Here is a 24,487-nt window from a genome sequence, read left to right as displayed (position 1 = left end):
AAGAAGGTAGAAATACATGACGTAGATAAGAATGCTACTTAATTGGACCTCAATTCGCAGACGCGCGTTTCAACTATTAAGTTTTAATTAGTCTAGCTAAAATTGTTTTTTAAATGGAAATGTCCCCTTAGCAATTGAAAATCACGCCTCAAACGCTGAAATTGAATCGAATTTCTAAATAGGAAGTGTTACGTAATTAAATGTATGTCCACTTAAGTATAAAATAGACAAGGCCATATCGGTAAAGTTACAGTTTCGAGAACAAAAAGAATTGTTATAAGAAGTCTTAAAACCGTACAGTATACATATAAAATACTTTAAGTACGTAATATGTATGTCCACTTAAGTATAAAATAGACGGCTATTATTACAGTTTCGAGAACTTGTTATAAGAAGTCTTAAAACCGTACAGTATGCATATAAACTCCACTGCAGTCGCTCGGCTTTACCACCAACGCAAAAAGTAGTTTGTAAAGGCGGTCTCCGAAATTGTGAAATAGACAACGGTATGTACGAAATATAAACAAGTTTAACACAAGAATGGATTCATGGAAATTGACATTACTGTTCAGAGTGCAAGTGAAAATATAAGAATACCGTACCGAATAAGGTACGAGTACTAAACTTTCGCGATTTTCATTCATATAAGTTACATGTCCGGAATTTAATCACGACTTAAATATATCGCTACCTACAGTTTACGCGCGGCTTCGCTCTGTTCGGGGTCGTGGAGTCGACGTGAAATTCTGAGATTTTACTATATTTCCATGAAAATTCTCAAATTTTACACCGTAGTCTTTATTTACGTTGTAATAAGAACACCTTTGCACAATTTCTAGACTTAGCGGTTAAGATTTTGGGATGTTACCCGCGGGAATATCGGGATTAACCTTTCGCATGTAGAAGGTAAAAAAAACCCGTAATCTAGCCTCCATTGTGTCAAATAATAACGCGGATTAAGGTCAAAATAGAAAAAAGAGTTTTGAAAGAAAGAAAGATATAAGGCATTTCATGGCATTTCATTTCATTCATGACAAGACAACATAGAAAAAAAAAGTGCGCATGTCACGAAATGGTTCCAAATCAGCCAACCGCCGATCTTAGTTTTAGCGTGAGAGAGTATTAGACGCACAACACAAACACACACACACACACACACACACACACACACGCGCGCACGAATGCACGCGCACGTGCGTACTTTCACATTTATAATATTAGTATGATTACCCGGATAGATCGGCCATAATGTACTTATGACCACGGCCGCTGCAATGGGGCCAAAAAGTAGTTATTTTAGCGATATATTTAAGTCCTGATTAAGTACCGTGTTTACCTCAGGTGTTTACATAAATAATAACTTAATATGCACCACTGTTGGCATGAAGATACATTTTTCGCGGTGCATTTAAAAAATTGGTTTAATTAATTGTCCATTGTACAACTTTGTACAGGAAATGCAACGATCGGTCCACCTATTTTTAAAATAAATAAAATAAAATTAGTTCAAATTCTTACTGTTGTAAAAAATATATTCTTACTTCCACTCTGGTGCCATCTCAATCTCACTAAAACTTTAATTCCAACTTCGGATTTTATATTTATTTATAAGTTATTGTTCTGATGTCTATAAAAATCAGGCCCCTGTACCAAAAAACGTTATAAGTGCTAGAATTCTACATAAAAGCCACTTTTTTGTATGAGAAAGTTAACAATTATGTCTATTTGTAGCACTTGAAATTTTTGTGGCACACGGGCCTGTAGTCTACTCTTGTCACTTTAGTATATAATGCCTATTCGGAAATCCAAGTAGCGCCAGGCTAGCTTTCTTTTACTGCCAATGGTGGCGAATCCATTCCGTTTCACTAAAATCATACGCAGGCGAAGTCGCAGACAATGTATGAATGCCCACTTCTGTCTGGCTTTAAAACCAGATTAAACCTTATGCCTCCATAGATCGGCATGCTACTGGGCTATTGTAACTGGTAAGTTAGTTGATACTTGTGTTTTCCTAAGTCTTTGTGTGATCGAGTGTGTCGGGAGTTTTAAACATCGGGTTCACTTGGCGGGATCCTTGGACGAATGGTTGTTGGTCTCTTCAGTCTTATCACCATCACCATAGAATTTTGGCTGAAACATAACAAATAATTTAATAAGGCGTCGCGATTATTATTAAGGGAACGTAATATAACGTCAAAATAATTATGCTAAATGTCGAAATGGAAATTAAGGCATTTAACGCTGACTAAACGTCTTCGTGATAATCATCCAGTGCCATTGTCATAACACATCTCTAATACAACACTGACGTAATTGCTAATTTTCACCTTTTTATCGATTTTTGACAGTTCTCTATCATTATATTAATTTTGGAAAAAAGTGCAATTATGTCGTTGTTGTTTTAAAGGCACGATGTGTGTATGACAGGCAGCAGTGAATGTGTTAAATGTAATGGGTCTGATTTGCTTTGTTAATCAATGATTAAATAGGTACCAATTAAAGTAACTAAATGCGGCAGTTACTGTTTATCTTAAATAATCTGTATTTACGGACCGAAACACCAGATATTATTTGTGTTTTGTATTTTTTTGTCATACATAACATTAGCTTACGACACGTCATGTTTTTCTTGGTTTCCGTTAACTTCGATAGACTAAGCTCAGATACTAGGTACCTGGTGATTAACTTTCCCGACACTTCGAAAAAAAAAAGTTTATTTTTTGTAATAGGTACATAATAACAATAACTGTGAAATACCTTTGATTTGAAGTGAGAGAATATAGAATTGCAGTGAGAAAAATGTAATAAGTCGTTACATGTTTCGAGGTTTTCAGTGGGATATTTAAATGTGATTTTCATGCATTGTAATTAGGCAACATTTTGGGCAGGTCAGTGAACTTATCTTACGCGTGTTTAACAATTGAAATCATCTTCATCTCTACTCTAAAGCACCCCTGAGGCCGTATTGCCTTATGTTTCTGACGCTCGCGATCGCAATCAAATGACAGATTTCGCATACTAAAACTGTCATTTGATTGCAATCGCGAGCGTCAGAAACGTTAGGCAATACGGCCTGTGTGCCCATCAGTAAAAACATGTAACGCGAAAACTTGAATTAGTGCATGCGAGGTTCCATATTTAACGGGAACGAGCCCTAAAGTGTAAATAGAGCTTAAAGATAAGATGTAGGCACATTATCAAAATAATGAGATGGAAACAAGATAACGCATTGGAAAGGGATTTAAGTAAATTGTGTTATGACTAAAGCCAAAGTATTTTTGTAACATTTATGGGTAAGTTCTAAGTATGATCACTATTTTTTTAATACATTTATACAGTCAATCGTTCATAAGTATCCACGAAAACGAGCAGAATCCAACTGATCTCATTAGGGCCAGTACAGACGGACTGCATTCCAACTGCAACGTTACCGCAACTGCCGACTGCCCATACATTTTTCATTGCAGTTCTATAGCAGTCGGCACAACTGCACTCTGACTGCAATTGAAATGTATGGACAGTCGGCAGTTGGCAGTTACGTTGCAGCTGGAATGCAGTCCGTCTGTACAGAGGGCCTACTCCGAAGCACGAAGTTCGTATCGTACCGTCTCTCTCGCTCTCGTATTAAATAGTATAAGTGTCAGAGGGAGTCTCACCATTCTACTCTTGTAATGTGACAATGCGAATTTAAAGTCCGGGGAGAGGCTACAATTAGTGATGTAACGAATGTTTTAGGGCCTGTTTCACCAATTGTCGACTAATTTTAAGTGACGGATATCAGTGATGCCGTCTCTGTTTGTTTTGTCCGAAGAAACAAAGACGGCATTACTTTTATCTGACACTTAAAGTTAGTCGACAAGTGGTGAAACAGGCCCTTAGAGTCGTCATAAAACTAATGTGGTCGTCACTCTTTCGCTACGCATTTCTGAAGGCTATCCCTAGAGGGCATCTCGCTGAAGCATTATTTAACGCGGCAACACATTTGTCTAATTATAATCGGTTGATTAGACAACCTTATTGTCAGTTACATAAGAGACGTGTTTACATATTTATGAACGTTTGGCTGTATATTTTTAGAACTCGACTGTGCATCAATTACGTGTAAAATCATACTTGGTTTTAATCAAGACAAAGCAAGAAAACAAAAAACTACACACAAATTGGCGATTATATAAACACCAAACAAATGGAAATTAAACATAACCTATTCAAAACCAAAATCATACAACTCTAAATTCAACCTCCACATTGTCTACGTGTAAAACTATTATTGACAACGGAGGTATTATCTATAAAATATGACAAAAAACAAACACAAAAATAATCAAACCACCAAAAGTGCCGAAGCATGGATGAGCTGTCACTTACTCAATTCGAATTTGTACTATACAGTTGTGACTTTATTTCCAAATCCATTTTTGACACCGTTATAACTTGTAAAACCCTAGAAATAAACAATTTGTCATTGATACTTAAAACTGGACTTTGTGAGCTTTGTTAGCTGCACATCAAATTAGTGAATATTATGATTAATAAATATGCCTAATTTTATTAGATATTTACTGTGTAGTCATTTTAAAAACATCCAGACATTCAGAGCTCAATGGTAAATGCAGCCAGATGCACGCTAGCGTTCGATACTTTCTAAGATTTCTTATATTTACAGCAATGTCCAATATTTTTTAGATAAATACGAATACGGTCTGAGTGGAGAGCCTTGGGGGAGGCCTATATCCAGCAGTGGACGTCTTTCGGCTGACATGATGATGATGATGATGAAATACGAATGAAACAAGAGACAGTTCGATCATAACCAACTAAACCTAAGTGTGGAAGTCGATCAATCCTTTAATTAAGTACAAGTAAAGGGGAGGACCCTCGCTCAGTGTCATTTCTGGTGGAAAGGCTATTCAACGTGGAAATGCTGCGAGCGTTATGGGCACTTTTGCGCCGGGAATGGTGAGGGGCGAGTTATTTGACAAGATTATTTTTATTATTAAAGATTAAATTTTGCGTATTTACGAATAGTAATCATAAAATACTTAAATAATGAAATGTGAATAAATTTATTCATGTTAAGTACATCTTATTAAAATGTTAATGAATGTTAAAATATTTCAAGCTTCATTTTGACCTGAATCAAGTACTTAGTAGATTCTATCATATATTTAGACTTTTCTTTTACTTGATACAAAATTATTGTGTCTAGCTCAGTTAATACCGGACTATATTTATAATGAATTAGCGTATTTATTAATTAGTCTAAGTGCATTTAAGATGATTCTGTTAAAATTGAGACCCTAAATTAAATAAGACTAATTAATAAAATTGTTAATAAACATACACATTGTCTAGCATTAGCCGAACTAGGAACACAAATCTTGTACCTATCAGTTTGTCTTGACTGAATGATCTAGGTATTAACATATAGCCAAAACTATAAAAAAAAATCTAGAAAGCTGAAATTTTAACCCGAGGATCGCTTTTATATCGTAAACGCGTACTAATAATGAACCTTTCTGAATTCCCGATGTACAATAAACTAGTTTGTTCTTTAATTTCGAGGGAGAAGCCGCGAGCATCAGCTAGTTCTGTACGCACCTCATCGTGCTTCTCTTCAGCGCGGTCATCGTCGTCGTCACTGTCGTCATCGGCCGATGAATCGGCACCAGAGCCTGCATTATCCGACGACGGTTTGACTGAAAAATAAATGTAGGTACAGTTACAATTTCTTTAACCTTTTGAGCGCCACGGTCGGCAAAACGCGACAGCAGAAAATCGTGCCATAGGCACCATGTCGGCGTTACGTGGAGCGATTTTCTGTTTTTTTTTTGTCGTCTGTGGCCGACTGTGGCCTTCGAAAGGACAGTGATCTCTTATACTAATCGCAAAATGTCGCTGCACGCGGGGGCTATAAAACGAGTACGAGTACGAGTAGTGAGGCACAACGCGCGTATCGATGTTATAATATAAGTCAGGCAGTTTGTAACGCAGGAACAGAAAATAATGTTTTTTATAACAATAGGTGTGATATGATAAAGTGGTTGGAGGCTAAAAATTTTCAAAATTGGTGTAACATAATTTATGTATGGATTTATGGTAATCGTGAGAGTTGCGGGAAACCGGTTGATGCAAGTGGCGAGTTGTCGTTCATTGTGGGGTTCTAAGGGGGAAGCCTTTGTTCAGCAGTGGATGTCTTCCGGCTGATGATGATGTTGATAAATTGATGTATTGGACCTTCAGTGAACTTACCGGGCACGGCGGGCGGCGGCGGCTGGTTGGGGCGCGCGCGCTCCCTCGTGAGCTCATCGTAGCACTGCAGACACACCCGCAGCGGCTTGTCGCTCTGTCCGCGCAGCACGTACTTCTTGGAGGAGCACGGCCCGCATACCACCGAGCCACACTTGCGGCAGTGGTGCTGGAACGAAATGAAATATATATTTGATGGAATCCGTCTGCATAAAGGTCTTACGAGTAGGTAATATCATCAAGGACAGTAATCTGTCGATATACAAAATCAACATGTAAATTTCAAATTACAAAGGTAGGTACCTATTAAAATCCAAAAAGTCCAACACCCATAGCCATTCAGTCAGCCTTGTTAAATAATCTGCTGGAATACGTTGACAAACCTTGGCTTATCGGTGATTGGGTTATTCGGTGATGCTACGTATATCTTACACAGATGAAATGCAAAACTATAAAATCAATAGTGTCAGTCTTGATGCTTCCAGGGTTGGCAGCGATTTAATTGCTTGCATTTCACCATTGTGAGCTCAGCTTAAGATTATAACGCAGTATCACTGAATTAGGATTGCTCTACTTTGCCGTCTACTCTACATCTACATTATGTTTTTTATTGCAAATTTTCATGTTAAGTACTTGATGCTACAAAGAGTCGAGATAATAGGGTGAACATCCAAGCGTGACCATTGGGTTAAACGTCAATTTAGAATCGGTATTGTCTTTAGTTTTCATAAAGATATAACCCTGAGCATAATCTAATTTAATAATACTTGCAGAAACGGTAATGAGGAAAAAAAATTACCTAGTAATTGGACAATGTAAAAAAAGTGCTACTTACTCTCCTGTTTAGTACAGTGAATTGTGTCTTCTTGCAGTGCATGCAAATTGACGCCTCGTTGTCAGGCACCCACACTGCCGCGTGCTCTGACGGTGGCTGCTTACCGCCTATAGTGATAACGCTCATAAATGATAATTTATTGAATCAGGCTTCACGGAGGTCTATGTCAATGAACTACAAACAAATTACTTGCTCACCCGCGACCTTATGACAGCTGTGTCTATGCAACAAACGTTCATGCAGCTCCGCCACCTCCACACCGTAAGAACACACACAAATCACACAAACCCAACTATAACCAGCACCACCAACACTGACGCGTTCGATCTAAACCAGTTCAACCTCGGAGTAACACAACCGTTTACCACGCTACCAGATGTTAGACTTAAAAAACAACATCTAACTTCATTGTTGCATAGACATAGCTATCGTAAGGTCCCGGGTGAGCAAAGTAATTGTTTGTAGTTCGTTTAATTGATTTAAAAAGGAGGAACTTAATTTGAAACCCGTCAGATGTTTTCGGTAACTAACTACTCATTATTTGTTAATTTTCGTTACCACATAAGGTAGGTACTTATCCAAAAAAGTAGCTGGTCTCGCGACGGGTTAAACTTACAAGTGTTTTTAATAAATTTCGTCACACTTTTTTGATCAGATGATTTGTGGCACAGTAATAATAAATGTACTAATTGGGCCAAGCCTCTCATTCTGAGCGGAGTCCTGTGCCCTGCAGTGGGACGTATACGAGTATAGGCCGAGATGACGATGACGATGATGAATAATAAATTTGACAGGATAATTTATGGATAGGCCTTAAATAATAATACGGTATTTGACTATTTTTTATATGTATTATAAATTAAAACTTTACAATGCCTGTTATCGAATAGAGAAACGATTTTTAAGCTACCTTTACAAATAACAAAGTTATAAAGGTTTGAAATTCAAGAATAGACAGAGAAAGACATACTGGCATGTGACGTCACATGCAAGTAGCGCTATACTTGCTACATAGAGAAAAGCGTTTGAAAAAGAGACAGGTATATAGATTTTTCAAAAAATCATTATAAATACAATTTTCAACCAATTTAAGTTTTCATAATAATATATAAGACATGGCAAATTCAGGAGTTGTCAAATACCGTATTACATTACTTTATTTTAATGATTGTGTATTTAGATATGACGCATGATTTGCGGTTATTACGTGTTTATTAATAACTTAACTAATGTTTTATGAGTTACCCGGGACGTAATGCGTCATATAATATCTTCTCCTTTCTCATAGGTATTTGTAATATTAACTTTTACCCGGGAGTTTGTCAGAGCCTCCCATGCAAAATATCCACAATAATTGTCCGACATTAACTAAGTTCTTTTTGCATTACATTCTATAAAGTGGTGTCGACATAGTCTATGCCATTGTCTATGGCCATGGTCTTTGGCATTAAGGATACAACTATTAAACTGTGTCTATATTTTTATGATGCCGCAAATCAATAGCACACTTTAGTCAGATGCCACGATAAAAGATACAGTTATCTGCTTATCTCCCTTTTGGAAAGGGGGTAAACAAAGACAGGGACATTGTACTGTTTATGATTCATACACTTCCGCGCTCATAAAATCATACATTTAAAAATACGTGAAACCCTTACGTACATAAGTAAATTTAATATTTACAATGTAAGGTAAATGGCAAGCACTAAGTACTAGGACTACATCATTGGTTCTCAAGTTTCAGTTTAGGAAGTTGTAGTTAAAAAAAAATAGGTAGCGCTACATAGTAAGTCAAAAATCTCAAAGGGGCGGTGGGCAAAATAGAGCCGAGGGTCTCAGTATTGTGAAGAACATTTTAGTTAGGTAACCTGTAGAGCGAGAGAAGCGTAAGTCAGGCTGCATTCAGATGCAACACCTTGCTATTAGTGTAATGAAGATTTGACTGACGCCAGAAAAAAATTTAGGCAACCGGGTGGGAATCGAGTTCTTACGGTACTAAACGAAATGCAGAAACCTAGTTTTCGTGCTGATGCGGTCGGTGCACAAAAAACGCGCACACGGTTTCTATAACGATAGTGACGCCAGTACTGACTGTCAGTGCAGTATAAGACAAAAATATAAATTAAAGCAGAATACTTACTTTTCCTAAGTAAGTCTTCTATACACTTCTCTATGTGAGCCATCCATTCCTCTTTCTCCGTCGCAGTGGCAGCGTAAACTGCGAACGACTTTGACGCAGTGCGAATTAGCCATCCGTTACGATATTCTGAAAAGACACATATATTCATTATATAATTACTAGCTATTGCCCACGACTCCGCGAAGAAGTGTAAAAAATAGTTTGTCTTATTCTCCCGAATATACACAAAAAATTTCATAAAAATCGGTTAAGCCGTTTTAGAGGAGTTCGGTTACAAACACTCTGACACGAGAATTGTCATTTTTACGAAACACAATTTTTTACGAAAGACAGATACAGGTGGAAAGAAAAAAAGGGAGGTCTTTTCCCAGCAGCGGGCAGCGCCGGCCCTGGGGTAGAGCAAGAGCACCGGTCGCTCAAGAGGAGCAATTTTCCAGTCTCCAGTGCAAAATTAAAATTTGATGGCGCCTTTTGAGAGGCGCGGAAGGGACACTAACATTATGTAGAAAAGATATTTTGCGAGGCTATGATGACAGATTACATATTAAATGACAGATTTTTAATTCAGCTATATATATCGATAATCTAAGGCCCGGGATCCAGATCGTGAGGCCATGTGCGAGGGGCTACTTTGCCCACGCCTTGCTACCCCACTAAATAGGCACAATAAATAATAAAATATATACATCTCTTTAAAATGAAATTTATTTTTATGAAATTTCAGTTTGATTTTATATGAAGCTTGTTTCCAAAAGCTTAAGGTCAATTCAATATGATATTGATAAGGGAAGTATCGATTTCTTTATTTGCTTGATTTATCATGCTACAGTAATCTTTGGATAATCAGAATGCCTGATAACAAAATATGGTAACATTGACAGTGAAATACATGCAATCATTAGGTTAAGAATTTAAAGTTGCTTCTTTTAGTAAAGTAAAATCATTGAGTTTTAGCAACTCAAGACTATAATTCAATAAGCTTTGAGAATTTTGCTGTATATTTTTAGGTAGCATGTGTTCATTGTTTTCTTGATAGAAGCCACACAAGTAACACAGACAAGCTGATTAAATTGAATTAACACTCAAATATACACAAATGTCTAGACACAGCACATATATTTAAGTAGTCAGTGTGCCAAGTTCTCTCTGTCTTATGGAAGGTCCATATTTGTATCAGTTAGGTGTATCACATGTCTATTGCATAGCTTAATAGAGTATCCTGATTAATAGTTTGAAATCTTAAATTAGATATAGTGTGTTGCATGATCATGTATCTTTTTACGATTAAACTATCGATTGTGATACTCGTTGGCGCTGCAATGTGCTAAAATGCATTGAACAAAATGCAGTCATACCACCATGTATTTTACATGATAGTGATACTCATTGGTGCTGCAATATGCTAAAATGATACAAATGCAGATCCACCATTATGAAGTGACTGCGTGAGAAAAGTTTTGCAGGCAGCACCATATTATGGTCCTCAATCAATCACTTTTCTTTTGTTTTTCCAGAACCACTGCTTGCAGCATAATGCTATAGGCATGAATTTTCTGGCATCGTGGCAACAAGGAATTGATTGTTAGTTCTCTTTTTCAGCCTCTTATAATAACTATTGTATTTATTTACAAATATTATTTTAGTGAAATATAAAGCGCAAAATTTATGCAAATTGAGATATTGACATCAGCAAACAGTGTGTGATTTGTACTGTATGGTATTGATAAGTACAGTGTGAATCATAGCAGTGATTCACAACATTTTAATATTAATTTATTGTTGACTGAAAACAGTTATAACTTATTAACCTTTGGAATCTATAACTGAAAGAAAGGCTGAGTAACATACTATGTAACTACTAGTTACCAACCAAGTATCAATTATAATAAAAATAGAATTTTCAAAGTATGCTTGCTCAACAAAATAAAATAAAAAATAAACTATTTTCAGTTCCCAAACATATAACTAATGCATATGGTAATTCAAGTGCATATGGAATCTAGAGCTCTTTGGTAAGTTAAGACTGCAACAGGACAGATCTGAATCCTGGTTTTGATATCAGTCAGGAAACTGGGCCCTTGCGACTTGCAACCAAACAATAAAGAAGGTAACATTTATGCTTTACAATAATAATAATCTTTATTTCGAGTAACTGTGGCTCATTTTGTTAGCCCCTGATGCAAAAAGAGGGGTGTTATAAGTTTGACCGCTATGTGTTTCTGTGTGTCTGTCTGTGGCACCGTAGCTCTTTTTCCGTACCTCATGTACCGCATATCGTAGCTCGTGTTTTATTTATTTATTTGAAACCAGGTTTGGAAAACCTCCTTCTTTCTCCAACTTTTTGTTGGTTAGGTTATTAGTAGACAGGCTTATTTCTAGTTAGTGATAGAATGAAATTAAATGACATGAAAATACAATTTTTCCACAGAAGTGTGGAGTTGCATCCACTTTTTCAACAGCAGCAAGTCCCACCGATCCGTCAGTTTTATAACATCTGGATCAAGTATGTGTATATTGTTGGATCATTTGGAAACTAAGTGATAGCTAAACATGGAGTGGCATTTATGAAGGAAACAAATAAAAGAATCACCCAAAAATATGCGACAACACAAAGCTCCCTTACCAAAAAAAATTACTTATAACTAGATAATAAATTGAGCACCAAAAAAAGTTATATATCTTGTCAAGTAAATTAATTACCTTGTGGTGCATTCATTTGGATCATAATTTGATGTGTTAAAAAGTTGTCAAGGCATAAATGTATCCTAATTTTTAACAAAACAAACTGTTATTAAGTTACAATTAGTTGCAATTCTCTGTTTGTACATTTCATACTTTAGTGATCATACAAATATACCATAGCAAGAAAATAACATGACAGTATGTGTAGCAATTAAATAAATATAAATTGTCATTTTGTATAAGTACTGTATGCTAGAAAGTGAACAAAACTAGTAACAAAATTGGAAAATCATAAATGTTGGATGACATTTAACCCTTGAGCTAACCCACATGCCACAGTAGCGCTATTTGTGATTTATCAATATTTGCTAAATTTACCTAAGTTGTTGATCATGTGACGGATTAAAAAATCCTAAATAATGAAGACTTCTTCAGTGAATGTGTGTGACTTGCACAAATTATAAAAAATAAAGCAACTGAAAGAAGGACCTAATGTCAGTGAAGCATCCAAGTAGGTGAAAGTTAGTAAAGAAGGAATAAGAAAGGATTTAACTTACGCCCTTCATCTTTTAGCGCCTCCAGTTTTACCTCTTCCAGTGGGATAACATGCTGCTTATTGCACTTTTTCTTGTTTATAACAATATTGCCATACACCAAAATGTCATTAAAAAGAAAGAACTGACGAGCTTTTGGTTTCTTCCGGCACATTTTGGTCAGGACACCCTCTCCCACAAGGACTCTGCCTTGTTCCGCCAAAGGCTGAAAACCATTTCATTGAAGTATACAAAATACATTTGGCACAATGATAGCTTCATGCATGATCGTAAAAAGAATGTTTAGCCTTAAAAAGGGTTTATTACAGATGTGTATTTATAAACGCGTGATATCTCTTACTGGGCAAACCCGTCTAAATGTAATGAAGACTTATCTTGCCAAGTTTGTCGGCTGATAACCAGAGTAGGTAGTAAACTTCGAAAGTTCACATACAGTTTTTAACCAGATCTGATCAATCTCAAATGACTCACCTGTCCAGAACTGCCGAAGCAGTTCTCCACCATCGCAATTCTTCTTGCATTAGCCTCACTATTTACTGAAAAAAGGAGCACAATCCAAGTACAGTAATTGCGGTACAATATCAAAGTTTGACGTCAAAGTAAGAGAATACACAATGACAGGAACGAACTTATTAAGATCACCGAAAGTTATTAGAGACTCACTATAGCACGTAAAAGTTAATGCTCGTAGGTTTAATTAATTCGTAGCTTACCTAAGCGATCCACCATTATTAAATTTTATTTTGAGTTTCAGATTTGGTCAAGAAAAATGTGTCACTCATTCACGCAAAATGTCTGTAATGTTTCTATGTGAAAAAAATATTAAGCTAAATATTCATGATTGTGCTGTCATTATATTATTTGGTGTACGTCATTAAGATTGCTGTACATTTAAATATTAAGTAAATAATAATAACACTGTAGTTGCAATAAGTATTTTAATTTAAGTCATTTATAAGGTCTTGTTACATAGGATAAAGTTCTGCACCGTCCAGCTTCAAAGGTGTAACTTTTAAATAAAAAATGTGATGAAAATAAAAGTAAGTTGACCGCACTACAAAACTCAAGCCGAAATCATGTACCTACGGGCAAAAAAAATCTGATATTTTTCAAGAGTATTTTTCTGATTTAAATATCGGATTGAATCTATCTCACATTTTTATGACGGACCCCTAAAATTATTCCCACATATTGATATTTCCCTTTATCTTCCTATAGCATTTTAGATCATGTGAAATATTGTTTTTTTGACACCAGCTGACAGACTGGTTTGATATTCCTAATGGGGTGTAATTTCTAAATAAACGAGCAAAATGGGTTGTAAATTCTGTGGTCCTAAAGTAGAATGTGTGGCTTGGTGTAAATATTAAATGATATCTTAAATGGTTCAATTTTGTGATACTCAAAATTGATCTTCTCACAATACAAGATCTGGATGTTTTCAGATTTGATAATTCTATTATTACTTACATTTCTTCCGCTCAGATCATCAATTTGTGGCAGAAGTTGAAACTGGATACGATCAGGTAATGTTCTAATTACCAGTCATTTACCAGTACTAATGATTCATGTCAGTAACCAGACTAGCTAATTTCAATGCTAATTATTACATACTACTGTTTACCCATACGTCGTAACTTCAGTTCTTGAAACAATTGCAATTATTTTTTTAATTAGCTAGTAAAAATGTATATTTTTCCTCTCAAGCACAATCTCATGGATGTTTCACTTGTGGTTTTACTAGTTTATACACAGACAGAAGAACATGATCTGATCACTTTTTGGGTAAACTACAAAAAAAAGACTTGCAAACCAGAAGGTGGTTACAATTTATTTATATTTTGCATTCTCTATTAAACAAAATTGATTGTGATTTTATTGTTGTTTCAACTTGCATGACAGTATAATGCAAAGATTTATTTTCTTAGTCTTCTAATCTAAAGTCTGCATCAAGAGCTTGTGCTAGTTTTGAACTGGTTGTATTGTAAGCAGTCATGTGACTTTGAAGTTAACTAAAAATATTGTTTGGTGTTTTACTGACAGAGGTTAAAAGTTAATGTATGTATATTTATGTAAATTCTTTATTGTACAAAAGAAAAGAAACAAAATAAAATTGACAAAGCTTAAGAAATGATACCTCAATCTTGGGGTATAGGTTATGTGCCACAACAGTTGAATTGAATGATTACATACACAGCTACACGAAGATGTGATTGTAAAAAGGACAACAAATTAAATTAATAAGTGAATGTCAAAATCCAGCTGTCATTCCATAACATGTTTTTGTCTGCGTGACCTCAACCTTGTGGCACTACCTATACCCAAAAAATTATAAATTTTTATTTTAAGTTTTCTACTTTAAAATCTAATTGCAACATACTAACAATTAAATTGTTTTTTTTTTCAGAATGCCTACAACTGCTGGATTGCAGCATTGCTATATGTCATAACTTTAGTTGTGTCTGGACATCAGTTCTGGCTTAACAACCGCTCTTCAGTTAGCATGTAAACCAATGGTGTGAAAGTGGTACAAGGGCCTATGTGATTGTGGACCAGAAAGGAAATAGGTTTATCACCCTATCAGTGGCTGCAAAGACATAGGCCTATGTTGCAATGCTCTTAGCAACTCCATTCCATTTTTAATTTACTGTATTAATACTTGAGTATGTAATCATTGTAAAAATATCCACAATATCAGTTTGTTATCATAATGAAAGTCGTCACTGGAGGTGATGTTCATCAAAAACATTTCTCTCACCAACCAATTGTGTGAAATCCTATTTTTGTATCAATATGATTACCTTTAAGTTGAAATATGCTTTCATTGTCCTAGTACCTATGTAAAGAGGTTAGAGATATATTAAACATCAATAAAGGTTACTTACTTAGTTAAAATAATTTATTTCCTTTAGGTCTTGTAATCAATTCATGGAAAATCCTCTATTCCAAAATGGTGAATCGATAAAATGTCGCAAACGTAAATAGATGTTTATGTATTAAGTATTACCCATTATTGCTGTTGAACTGTACATAAACGAATATTGATTGTACATTGTAAAATGCTTAGTTTTTCTTGAATTAAAGATATTAATGTTAGATGGTGATTTTTTTTATATTGTCATCATATTGTTGGTAAAATAAGATTAGAATGTGTTAAATATTAAGTAATGCTAAAAATGTAGTGAACAATTTTAATGCTTGTTACTTCTTTAATTTATTACTTCGAAGTCAAAGTCGAAGTTTTTATTTAGTTTAAATATTTATCACTTCACACAGCTTTGCATGTGTAAATCGTTAGATACAGACAGCGGTTGAATTGAGAGTGGGATTTTACAAAATTCCCGATCGTGGTTTTTATTGACGTTGCATTACAAAAACAACCATCCCATATTCCATTACTCTAAGCTCAGCGGTTGTTATTTCGAGATTTTATCCCTATCCCGTGGGAATATCGGGATAAAAAGTAGCCTATGTTTTATTCCAGATGTCCAGCTATCTATATACCAAATTTCTTCCAAATCCGTCCAGCCGTTTCAGCGTGAAGGAGTAACAAACATACTCACAAACTCGCATTTATAATATTAGTAGGAGTGGATAGTAGGATAGGATAGGGTAATGGTTGTCGGCTGTGCCTACGGTAGTTTCATTAGAGCTGTTTCTTAGAATCATGATCATGAATGTAATGTGTCGAATACCATAATATTCAGGCGAATACGCCATGTGAGAAATTTAGAGGAGGTGGTCCTCAGAGCACAATGTCCTTATAGGCATTAAGTCCCCCTAACCATAATGTCCGTTTAACCAAAATGACCACAGGGAAGATAGGCCAAGCAACAAGTTGACCGCAAAGAAAAAAGCCCCATGAAAGCAAGACGTCCTTAACGCATCAGGACCTATTTTTCACGTTAGTACGAGTAAGTATATAGAGTGCAATAAAACCTATTAAAATTAAAAATAATATATAAAAATAAATAATAAATAAAATATAAAACCTATTAGAATTTAAACCTAATTAGGTGGGTACCTTCTAAATTGCGGACGTTTTGCTCCCATGACTTACTACCTTACGGTCGTTTTTTCAACGAGGACATTTTGCTCTGAGGACCACCTCCTCTGAATTGCGCAATACCTATTGTTATACTTTTTAACGCAGACTTTTTAATAATCATAAGTTATAAGTTTGAAAAAAACTGTCAATGTCAGAAATAAGATCTTGGTCCCTGGTGTTACATTCTCTGCGATCTACTATTTCTGATATTAGTTCCAGGCTCAAGTTCTAAGTGAAGACAACTTGTTTTACCGATACGAAAAACAACAATCAAACATGCTTCAAGGCTGTGCTATATGCTGCTTACTACTTAGTGGCTGGGGTGTCTTACAATTGGTATAATTACTGCTGTGTTGTAATAAAAGAACAGTTTCTTTTATTACAACACACGTCTATCATCTACCTCACACGCAGACAGGCAGTCCATCTATAGTGCGACGCTGCAAACCCGATGTGGATTAATTTTGGATAACCCAGAACACAGGATGCAGATATGTCTGTCGCTCGTCGCTATATATGTATTGTTATGATATACCAACTGTAGCATTTACCCAAAAAAGTAATTTGTAGTAGGTATAGGTAGGTAGGAAAGGAGGCCATGTCCAGCAACGGGATGTATAAAGGCCGTACATTTGTGCTGAGATTAGGCAGTCCTGGATTCAGTGGCGTAGCTAGGTAACAAAAGGCCCTGGAGCAAAAAATAAACTGGGGCCCCAACTAAACTATTTAAAATATTTCGTTCCTTATTTGTCGTGTTCCGAATTCGACGTACTCCAGATTTGTCTTTTATAGTATCTAAGTCGGAGTCCGAGGGGCCCCCTGAGCTTGGAGGCCCCGGGGCACTGCCCCGTCTAGCCCTCCAGTAGCTACGCCACTGCCTGGATTTGTCAATAGGCCTTACAGGCCGCGGCTAGTGGCGGAAGATTTCAGAGGACGAGAAAATTAGGTATTATTTTAGAAAGGTAAATGGGGCGGCGGAAATAAAGTGGCCTACACTGATAAAACATAAATCCGGCACTGAAATGAGGTAGAGGGCACCAATAAACGTGGTGGTTTAGGCATTGTTAATTTTAACCCAGCTCAAAATCGAGTAAAAAAAATTTTTTTTTGCAGCTTATTATGGGCATTCTATTTAAGATGGAATCCGTTCTTTTAATTGAAGACGCTTATGCCCACGAATATGAAGATTTCACGGATTTCTTAAAGAAAACTAAAAGTAATTACAAAGCCGTTAGTATTTTTATTTTCATTTTCTTGATGATAAGATGCATGAAAAAATTGGCATCAGCAAGTTGATCAGATTGGGTAATTGGATAGAAGACGGTGTGAACGTCTATGGTGATAGAGTAGCGTAGACGAAGAGTTTTTATGGCGCCACGTCGCTGGCGTAGGTAAAGTTGATGAAGTTAAGGTTGTTTTCCAGTAAGGTAAGCTTTGTCACATTGTAGCCGTATTAGGTTAAAGGACTTGTCACACTGGACGCCTCCTGCATCTTGCTGTCCCTTGACCGTGACTTTTGTCGGTAACAAGCGTGGATGTATAGGTATTGGTTGTGTTACAACACAATGAAACCACCTACAACTACAAGTGGGTACCTATCTTGAATAATTAAATCAGATAAACTTAACTGTTAGTATAGTTAAAATTTTCTTTATTTTTAGCTCGCGACCAACTGCTTTATTGCAGCCGGTATCTACGTAGTAATAATGGCGATTTGTGGTTTGTGCTTACGAAAAGCCCTTAGAGATGCCAGAATCCAAGAAGCTAATTTGTTAGACGACAATATCAGCTGTCGGGTTGAAGAAAAGGAGCTTTCGGAGAAGGCAAAGAAGAAAATTAAATAAATATTACCTTCTTAGTTAAAATAGTAATTACGATTACGACAGAGTACTATTTGTATTTCTAGGCTATTTTTAGTTTAATATATTTAATGGATTTAAGTAAAGAACTTAATTGTTTCCTTAGCAGTGCTGAACGATGGTTGAACATAAATTCCTATCGTCGACATAAAAATCTATTTCATTTTTACCTGGAGGAGCAGCAGAATTAGAATATAGAATTAGATAGGTAACCTGTAAATTTTGACTAACGGCTTTGAAATTAATAAGTACAGTCGAGTTTATAACTTGTGAGCAAAAATTTGATCATAAATATCTGAGCACGTTTCTACGCCGTTAATAATAGTCGTGTTCAGATATTTATGATCAAATTATTGCTCACAAGTTTAAGAACTCGACTGTACCTAGTCAAGTGAGTTAATTACCATGTCAGCCGAAGAGCTAACTACAGAAATACGATTACAATTTATAGAGCAACGAGTTTTACGAGTTACTACTACTACTAAATACATAATTACCTAGCTATATTATCACACCAAACGTAGAGCTCTATAAATTGCACGCCTTCAATTTATTTTACAACCCTTTTGATGCCCAACCACTGTCACACGACCGATGAACAGCTGTCAGGCGCCCAGGTCTATTAATATATTGTATGGCACACTAACGTGAGGGATTTCCGTAGCTAGCTCTTAGACCATGTGAATCGAGTTTTGACATGCAATAAAAAGTGTGTCAATTTTTTGGCATCAATAGCCTGACCACGTACGATTACAATACGCTGTTGATACTGGGAGCACAGTATATTTATAAGCTGGGAGGCTAAAGAGATGCGCTGTAAGTGTTAGCGAAAAGGAAAGTGAAATGCACAATGAGCTTAAAGAGCTAAGTAACAGCCCGCCGCACTCATACACTCCCTTATGTCCGCAGGCCATATGCTAAGCAGTGCAAAATTCGAACTTCCTATCTTGCTGTCTCGCCGACAGTTTTATTATTTAATACGAGAGTGAGAGGGACAGTAGGTACGATACGAACTTCGAATTTCGTAGTAGCCTCCCAGCGAGAAACTACGGAAGGTAGAACAAATGTCGCATGAAGCACAATAAAATAAAATAAATGATCAGTAAAACATTTTATTACTGAACGATAGGTACTTATATATTTTTTGATCTTGTGCTTTTAAAAGTTTCCCTTGCTAAATTATTTCACTTCTTCTAATTTTCTATCAAATGTCAAAGTTCCCATGTCTTCTTTGCTGATTTTCTCATTTTCCTGGAAAAGAAAAATCTATAAGTTTTTCGCCAACTGTACAATAATAAGTTGTGTTTTGATACCTACTGAAAGCGGACGACTTGAGAGTATACTGATTTGTAGCTGACGCCTTTGCTTCTCTAAACGAGGACCTTGGTCTTTTCTTGTTCATCAAATTCCTGGGGGATCACAACTCTCATTTTCAAATATGTTTTAGTACTTAGATAGCATTAAGTAGGGCTACCAATAAAATTTGTATGTATAGAATTTTTATGTGTATCCTTTATTATTTATTAGTGATGGACGAGGAGAAAATCGTAACCTAAAGTACCCAAGTATTTCATAATTTATGTATGTCCGTTAAATGCCCGCTAAATTTACACTAAAACTTATGAAGTTATGAGTGAGCCAAAGTCTACAGGAAAGAGGTCTAACTAACATTAGAATGATAAGTGCAGTATAGGCTTTAAACGTTTAGCTGAGCCATCAATGGCAACAAAAAAGCAAAGGAATGTTACTTACATCAAATATAAAATACGTCTAATTTATTAACCTGTGCATTGTCAGCGTCTTCGTCCTTCGGATTGTTCGGGTTAAGCCAGGGATCGGCGAGGATCTGGGGTATCTTGACTCGCATTTTCAGTGGCGCTAATATTTTCGTTACAAGTTTACGACACTCTGCGGATACTTTCGGCTCGCGCGGGAAAGACACCTTGTTTTGGACTTGCTGAAAAGAAAAGAAAAACATCTAGTCTCTGGTCTGTTAAAATGTTGTCATACAGTTTTCCGACTTAGGACCATAACCTTTAACTAATTTCACGGGCAGAACATTATGTAATAGGTGATATTCACGTCATGCCTGACCATATATTTAGTGAGTCAACCGAAAACTAAAGCATACTTAGTAGAGTTCAAATACTGTTAGCCAAAAAAATGCACCTGTATAAATAATCACTACCTACTATCAATCAACTTTTTCACATACCTTCAACAACTGCGTGTAATTCGTATCGTCAAAAGGCAAGCGGCCGTAAACGATAGCGTAAAGAACTACTCCCATGCTCCATATATCAGAGTCCTGAGGTCTGTACGGGACTCCTTTGAGGATTTCAGGAGAAGCATAGGCATAACTACCGCAGAATGTTTCACTTAGCGCAAAAACCCCGTTTTTAGGTTTCATGTGACCCCTTGCGAAGCCAAAGTCGGACAGTTTTATGTTGAGGCCATGGTCCATTAGCAAATTTTCGCATTTGATGTCCCTGGATGAATTAAACATGAAAACTATAGAAATAAAGAAAGGAAAGTTTATTCGGCATAGCATATAAATATAAAAATAACTAGCACTAAACCTACTGCATCGAGAAAAGCATTTTAGAAAGAGCCCGATTAAATTTTCAACTTTTTTTTTTCACGAAACATCGGCTAGGCCGCTAGGGCACATTCCAAAAAAAGTTAGGAACTACCGTGCCCAATGGCTTCCATAACATAAAAAAAGCAACAAATGCGTAGCCGGCGAGATAGAAAGTACCTACTTAACCCCGGTTTTTTTAACCTTTTCGCCGCCACGTCAAATACAAAAGCACCACCCATACGCCAGGCTTTTACATTGCAATGTCTGAAATTGAACCTTAACACAATTTTACAAAGGTTGCTTTTGCATTGAAGTAATGGACGTATATATAGGTCGTTGGCGTGGAACCGGCGGTGAGTAGTTGGCGTCGAAAAGGTTAACAATCTCAATGCTGGGTAGGTACATTTCCGCAGAGCGCGTTTCGGTGAGACTGCACACGTCAACGATCAAGACGCCGAGGCTAAGGAGAAAGGGGAAAGTGAGGAGCACAAAGCTAAATAACAGTAATCGTAATGAATACCGATGAACAACTCCTCGTTCGTGGCAGTAGTCCACGGCTTCGACCAGTTGGCGAAACCAGCGACGTCCGCGTAGCTCGTCGATGTGCTGGTCTTTGCGGATGATGTCAAGTAGACTACCATTCTCCGCATATTCCATTACTATGTAGACTCTGTTGATGGTAAATAATAGCAGGGAAATATAAATAAGCAGCTAGAATCTGTAAAGATTCGGTTAGTGTTACATTGTATTTGAGATTTATTAGTATTTACAAACGTCGTTTAATGCGCTGTTGCGATTCTTCGTCGTTAATAGGTATTATAATAACATACCAACGTACTATCGTATTTTTGAGTATAAAAGTGGGTAATGGCGGTAGAAATGGAGAGGCTTTTTAGAATCACATTTCCCACATTTTTTTTTTTAAATCTCTGGGTCCATATCGTCTAGTACCTACCTAGATACATACACTTGATGGATATCAAGATATTGATGATGCGAAAGGACAGTTATATAAGACCTACTTTTTTAATTGCCATTCAAGTACAGTCGAACCATTTGATTCCTGACCCACCGTGGAACGTTCTCACAGTAAGGGACTCAATGAATTGTCAAGCAATGCGGTATCACGATGCCACTATGACTTTTTCTACAAAAAGGTTCTATAGTGGGTCGCACGTCACGATTCAGTTGGTTCTGTAGTACCTACTGACCTATGTGTAGTTTCAATGGCCTGAAGAAATCGTATTAAGTTTTCATGTTTGAGTCCTTTCACTACTTCTATTTCTCTTGGCAGAAACTTCTTGAGGTAGTCGCCCGGTGCTTGAAATTTGCTTATTATTTTTATTGCCACTTGACAGTTGTGTCGATCACTGGACGCTACCTAATTAAATAAAATAACTTCAGTTTATTGTAAACCATAAAAACTTACAAAAGATTTTTTGAACGTAATTGCCATTATCAACATCTACATTAATAAATGAAGCTGTGTATTGACTTCGCGCGGCAAACCATCGAACATTGGCTCGCACGCACGGTAGCCGCGCAGTACCACACTATAAGTAGATACCGTGCCGCCACGCGCGGCAGTTCGGATAAAACACAGAGGGCTACTACGAAATTCGAAGTTCATATCGTACCGTTCCTCTCACTCTAGTATTGAATAACATTAGCGTCAGCAGGACGGCAAGACACGAAGTTCGAATTTAGCTCTTCGTTGTATAGGGCTAGGTTTGCCGCGGTCGAACAATGCTCGCGCGACAGCCGCAGCGCTTAGTTGATACGCAGCTTGATATGATAAGATATGTGTGACCTGTCCGGTTGATCAAAAATATATCAATGATAACTTTGAAAAGTTTGAAGTTTAAAATTTTATGTTAACTTCAATAAAATTCTTTCAAAAAGTTGATTTCCTTTACCTTGACAGTTGCGTAAGAGCCGGAGCCAATAGTCCTACCAAGAACGTATCCATGAGTTTCAAGAACTGTTAATTTTCTTTCAGCTTTAGCTTCTACAGCATTATGCACGGTAGCCGTTGGCTCTGTCGACATTTCGCCGAGAACATTGTCATTGGCTCTTACATCCGGCCCCGGCATATCACAGTTAAATTTAATTTTATTAGAAATGTAGCTTAGTAATCACATTATACTGAATTTTCACTCATAATATTCATTTTGTCTTGTTTTTGGTGTCCATATTTCATGCTGTCATTTTGTCAAGTGATTTGATTGACGCAAGAACGTGAACTATTTGAATTAACCGCGGTTGAAAATAAATAGACAATTTTACAGTGCCAGTAGTGGTTTCCGGATTCTCCAATTAAATAAATATAATTTCAGTCTGTGGAAAGGAAAGTTACGCGAAATTTAAACAAGAAGTTTAAAGAAAGTGTAGCAAACAACTTATAATTTATTAAGTGTTAATAAATTATAACTGGTTTGCCACATTGACGAAGTCCGGCCTGCTAAATAAACCAGATTCCAGCGCAAGTCAAAAACGTCAAAATTAAACGTCTAAAACAGAAGTATTTCTTTTTAAAATTTGCGAGGAGATTTTAGCCAATCCAACGCTTCAAACATTTACAGACTGTGCTGCTATTGGTGGAATCGATCAAAACAACAACGATGTCAAGAGAAAAATACATGTATGTGTATCGGTGGTTCTTGCTTTCCTATGTTTGCTATGCTTTTGCCTGTAATTTTAATAAACAAATCGAATTAAAATATACTATTGTTATTATAAAAACGGCACCACTTTGAACTTACCATTTAAAATTGACTATTTAATTGTGGATGCTGTTACGTGGACAGAGTGGGCACTGTGAAGTGACTGAAAAATTGTGCAGCTTTTGGTTTTAAGTGATCAGTTTTATCAATATTATATCAATTACTCTCGGCTAAATAGAAAATCTGTATAAATATTTGGTAAGAGCACAGTAACTAGGAGATGCATGTTTTTGTAGTGGCAATAAAGGTTTTGTGCTATGTTATGATTAAGGTGTGATTAAATCCTGTCTGTCTTTGTAAGATAGGTATTTTAAAAATGCAATATTTAAATTATCTAAGTCACGTACCAACTAATAACATTGATGCCGATTAATAGATTTGTGCTGTGTACAAACCATAATCCTCTTTACTCTTGGAAAAATAGCTTCTAACCAAATAGCATTATTTTAGTTTTAGTTATATTTTTATTTCTTTTTGTTAATCTTTAACTTCCCATTTAGTTATTTATTTTGTAAAATCTTTTGGAATTGTTTACTCAGATCATTGCTAATAGTTTTCACTTGCAGTAGTTGTTGTTACTGTTTATTTGCAATAAGTTTAAAAGAACTTTGTCAAAAGATTTGTTTTGGGCATGCTTTAATTAATAAATATTTTTCTTCAAAAACTTGTTTGCTTCTTTGTACGCAAAGTAGTTATTTTTTATCCTTTAATGAGTTTTCTATGTGGTTTGATTGACTTTTACTCCTAACTGTGTGTGTTGGAATAGTATCTGTTCAATATGTTGAATGTCGAGTCGCCACAGCACAGTTATTCTCT

General features: G+C 36.2%; 4 protein-coding genes across 9 annotated transcripts in view; 2 read left to right on the top strand and 2 right to left on the bottom strand.

Annotated features, from left to right (window-relative positions):
* Positions 1–453: 453 nt before the first annotated feature.
* rush (pleckstrin homology and FYVE domain containing family member rush hour) lies at positions 454–13,281 on the bottom strand. 2 transcript variants are annotated; one of them, XM_074097351.1, is made up of 9 exons: positions 13,174–13,281; positions 12,932–12,996; positions 12,464–12,665; positions 9,225–9,350; positions 7,085–7,191; positions 6,253–6,418; positions 5,602–5,699; positions 4,369–4,444; positions 454–2,130 (listed from the first exon to the last, which is right to left on the bottom strand). In XM_074097351.1, exons 1-8 carry the CDS (start codon positions 13,187–13,189, stop codon positions 4,385–4,387), a joined length of 840 nt encoding a protein of 279 aa, XP_073953452.1. In that variant the 5' UTR covers positions 13,190–13,281; the 3' UTR covers positions 454–2,130; positions 4,369–4,384. The 2 variants fall into 2 exon arrangements, with proteins under 2 accessions (XP_073953452.1, XP_073953451.1); XM_074097350.1 differs by lacking the exon at positions 4,369–4,444.
* Positions 13,282–14,976: 1,695 nt separating this feature from the next.
* Positions 14,977–19,367, top strand: LOC141434873 (ribonuclease kappa-like). Its single transcript, XM_074097353.1, has 3 exons — positions 14,977–16,844; positions 17,622–17,738; positions 18,170–19,367. The coding sequence occupies exons 1-3, from the start codon at positions 16,785–16,787 to the stop codon at positions 18,350–18,352; spliced, it is 360 nt and encodes a 119-aa protein (XP_073953454.1). The 5' UTR covers positions 14,977–16,784; the 3' UTR covers positions 18,353–19,367.
* A 96-nt stretch (positions 19,368–19,463) lies between these two features.
* On the bottom strand, positions 19,464–23,177 carry LOC141434871 (testis-specific serine/threonine-protein kinase 3-like). 2 transcript variants are annotated; one of them, XR_012452103.1, is made up of 7 exons: positions 22,865–23,177; positions 22,160–22,329; positions 21,469–21,618; positions 20,583–20,856; positions 20,151–20,324; positions 19,685–19,776; positions 19,464–19,618 (listed from the first exon to the last, which is right to left on the bottom strand). XR_012452103.1 is itself a non-coding variant. In XM_074097349.1 (6 exons), the coding sequence occupies exons 1-6, from the start codon at positions 23,039–23,041 to the stop codon at positions 19,547–19,549; spliced, it is 1,017 nt and encodes a 338-aa protein (XP_073953450.1). In that variant the 5' UTR covers positions 23,042–23,177; the 3' UTR covers positions 19,464–19,546. The 2 variants fall into 2 exon arrangements, 1 of the variants encoding a protein (XP_073953450.1); XM_074097349.1 differs by lacking the exon at positions 19,685–19,776.
* Positions 23,178–23,609: 432 nt separating this feature from the next.
* Positions 23,610–24,487, top strand: part of Sema1a (semaphorin 1a) — a 462,244-nt gene continuing 461,366 nt past the window's right edge. For all 4 annotated transcript variants that reach the window (XM_074097330.1, XM_074097329.1, XM_074097331.1 and 1 more), the window contains exon 1: positions 23,610–23,869. The gene's annotated coding sequence lies outside the window, so the exon portion shown is untranslated. The remainder of the gene's footprint in view (positions 23,870–24,487) is intronic.

Source organism: Choristoneura fumiferana, chromosome 14 (assembly GCF_025370935.1).
Source record: "Choristoneura fumiferana chromosome 14, NRCan_CFum_1, whole genome shotgun sequence".
Classification (NCBI taxonomy): Eukaryota; Metazoa; Arthropoda; class Insecta; order Lepidoptera; family Tortricidae; genus Choristoneura; species Choristoneura fumiferana.
This window is presented reverse-complemented; position numbering and strand designations above follow the sequence as displayed.

Bases quoted from the DNA above. Each gene is read 5' to 3' on its own strand.
- rush (XM_074097350.1), bottom strand. The intron at 6,419-7,084 runs GTAAGTAGCACT...ATTTCGTTCCAG, and splicing joins TCACTGTACTAAACAGGAGA to CACCACTGCCGCAAGTGTGG. The intron at 5,700-6,252 runs GTAAGTTCACTG...TTTATTTTTCAG, and splicing joins GCCGCCGCCCGCCGTGCCCG to TCAAACCGTCGTCGGATAAT.
- LOC141434873 (XM_074097353.1), top strand. From the start codon at position 16,785: ATGCTTCAAGGCTGTGCTATATGCTGCTTACTACTTAGTGGCTGGGGT. The intron at 16,845-17,621 runs GTATAATTACTG...TTTTTTTTGCAG, and splicing joins GCTGGGGTGTCTTACAATTG to CTTATTATGGGCATTCTATT. The intron at 17,739-18,169 runs GTTAGTATTTTT...CTTTATTTTTAG, and splicing joins CTAAAAGTAATTACAAAGCC to CTCGCGACCAACTGCTTTAT.
- LOC141434871 (XM_074097349.1), bottom strand. From the start codon at position 23,041: ATGCCGGGGCCGGATGTAAGAGCCAATGACAATGTTCTCGGCGAAATG. The intron at 22,330-22,864 runs GTAAAGGAAATC...TTATTTAATTAG, and splicing joins GCTCTTACGCAACTGTCAAG to GTAGCGTCCAGTGATCGACA. The intron at 19,619-20,150 runs GTTAATAAATTA...TTTCTTTTCCAG, and splicing joins AAGACGCTGACAATGCACAG to GAAAATGAGAAAATCAGCAA.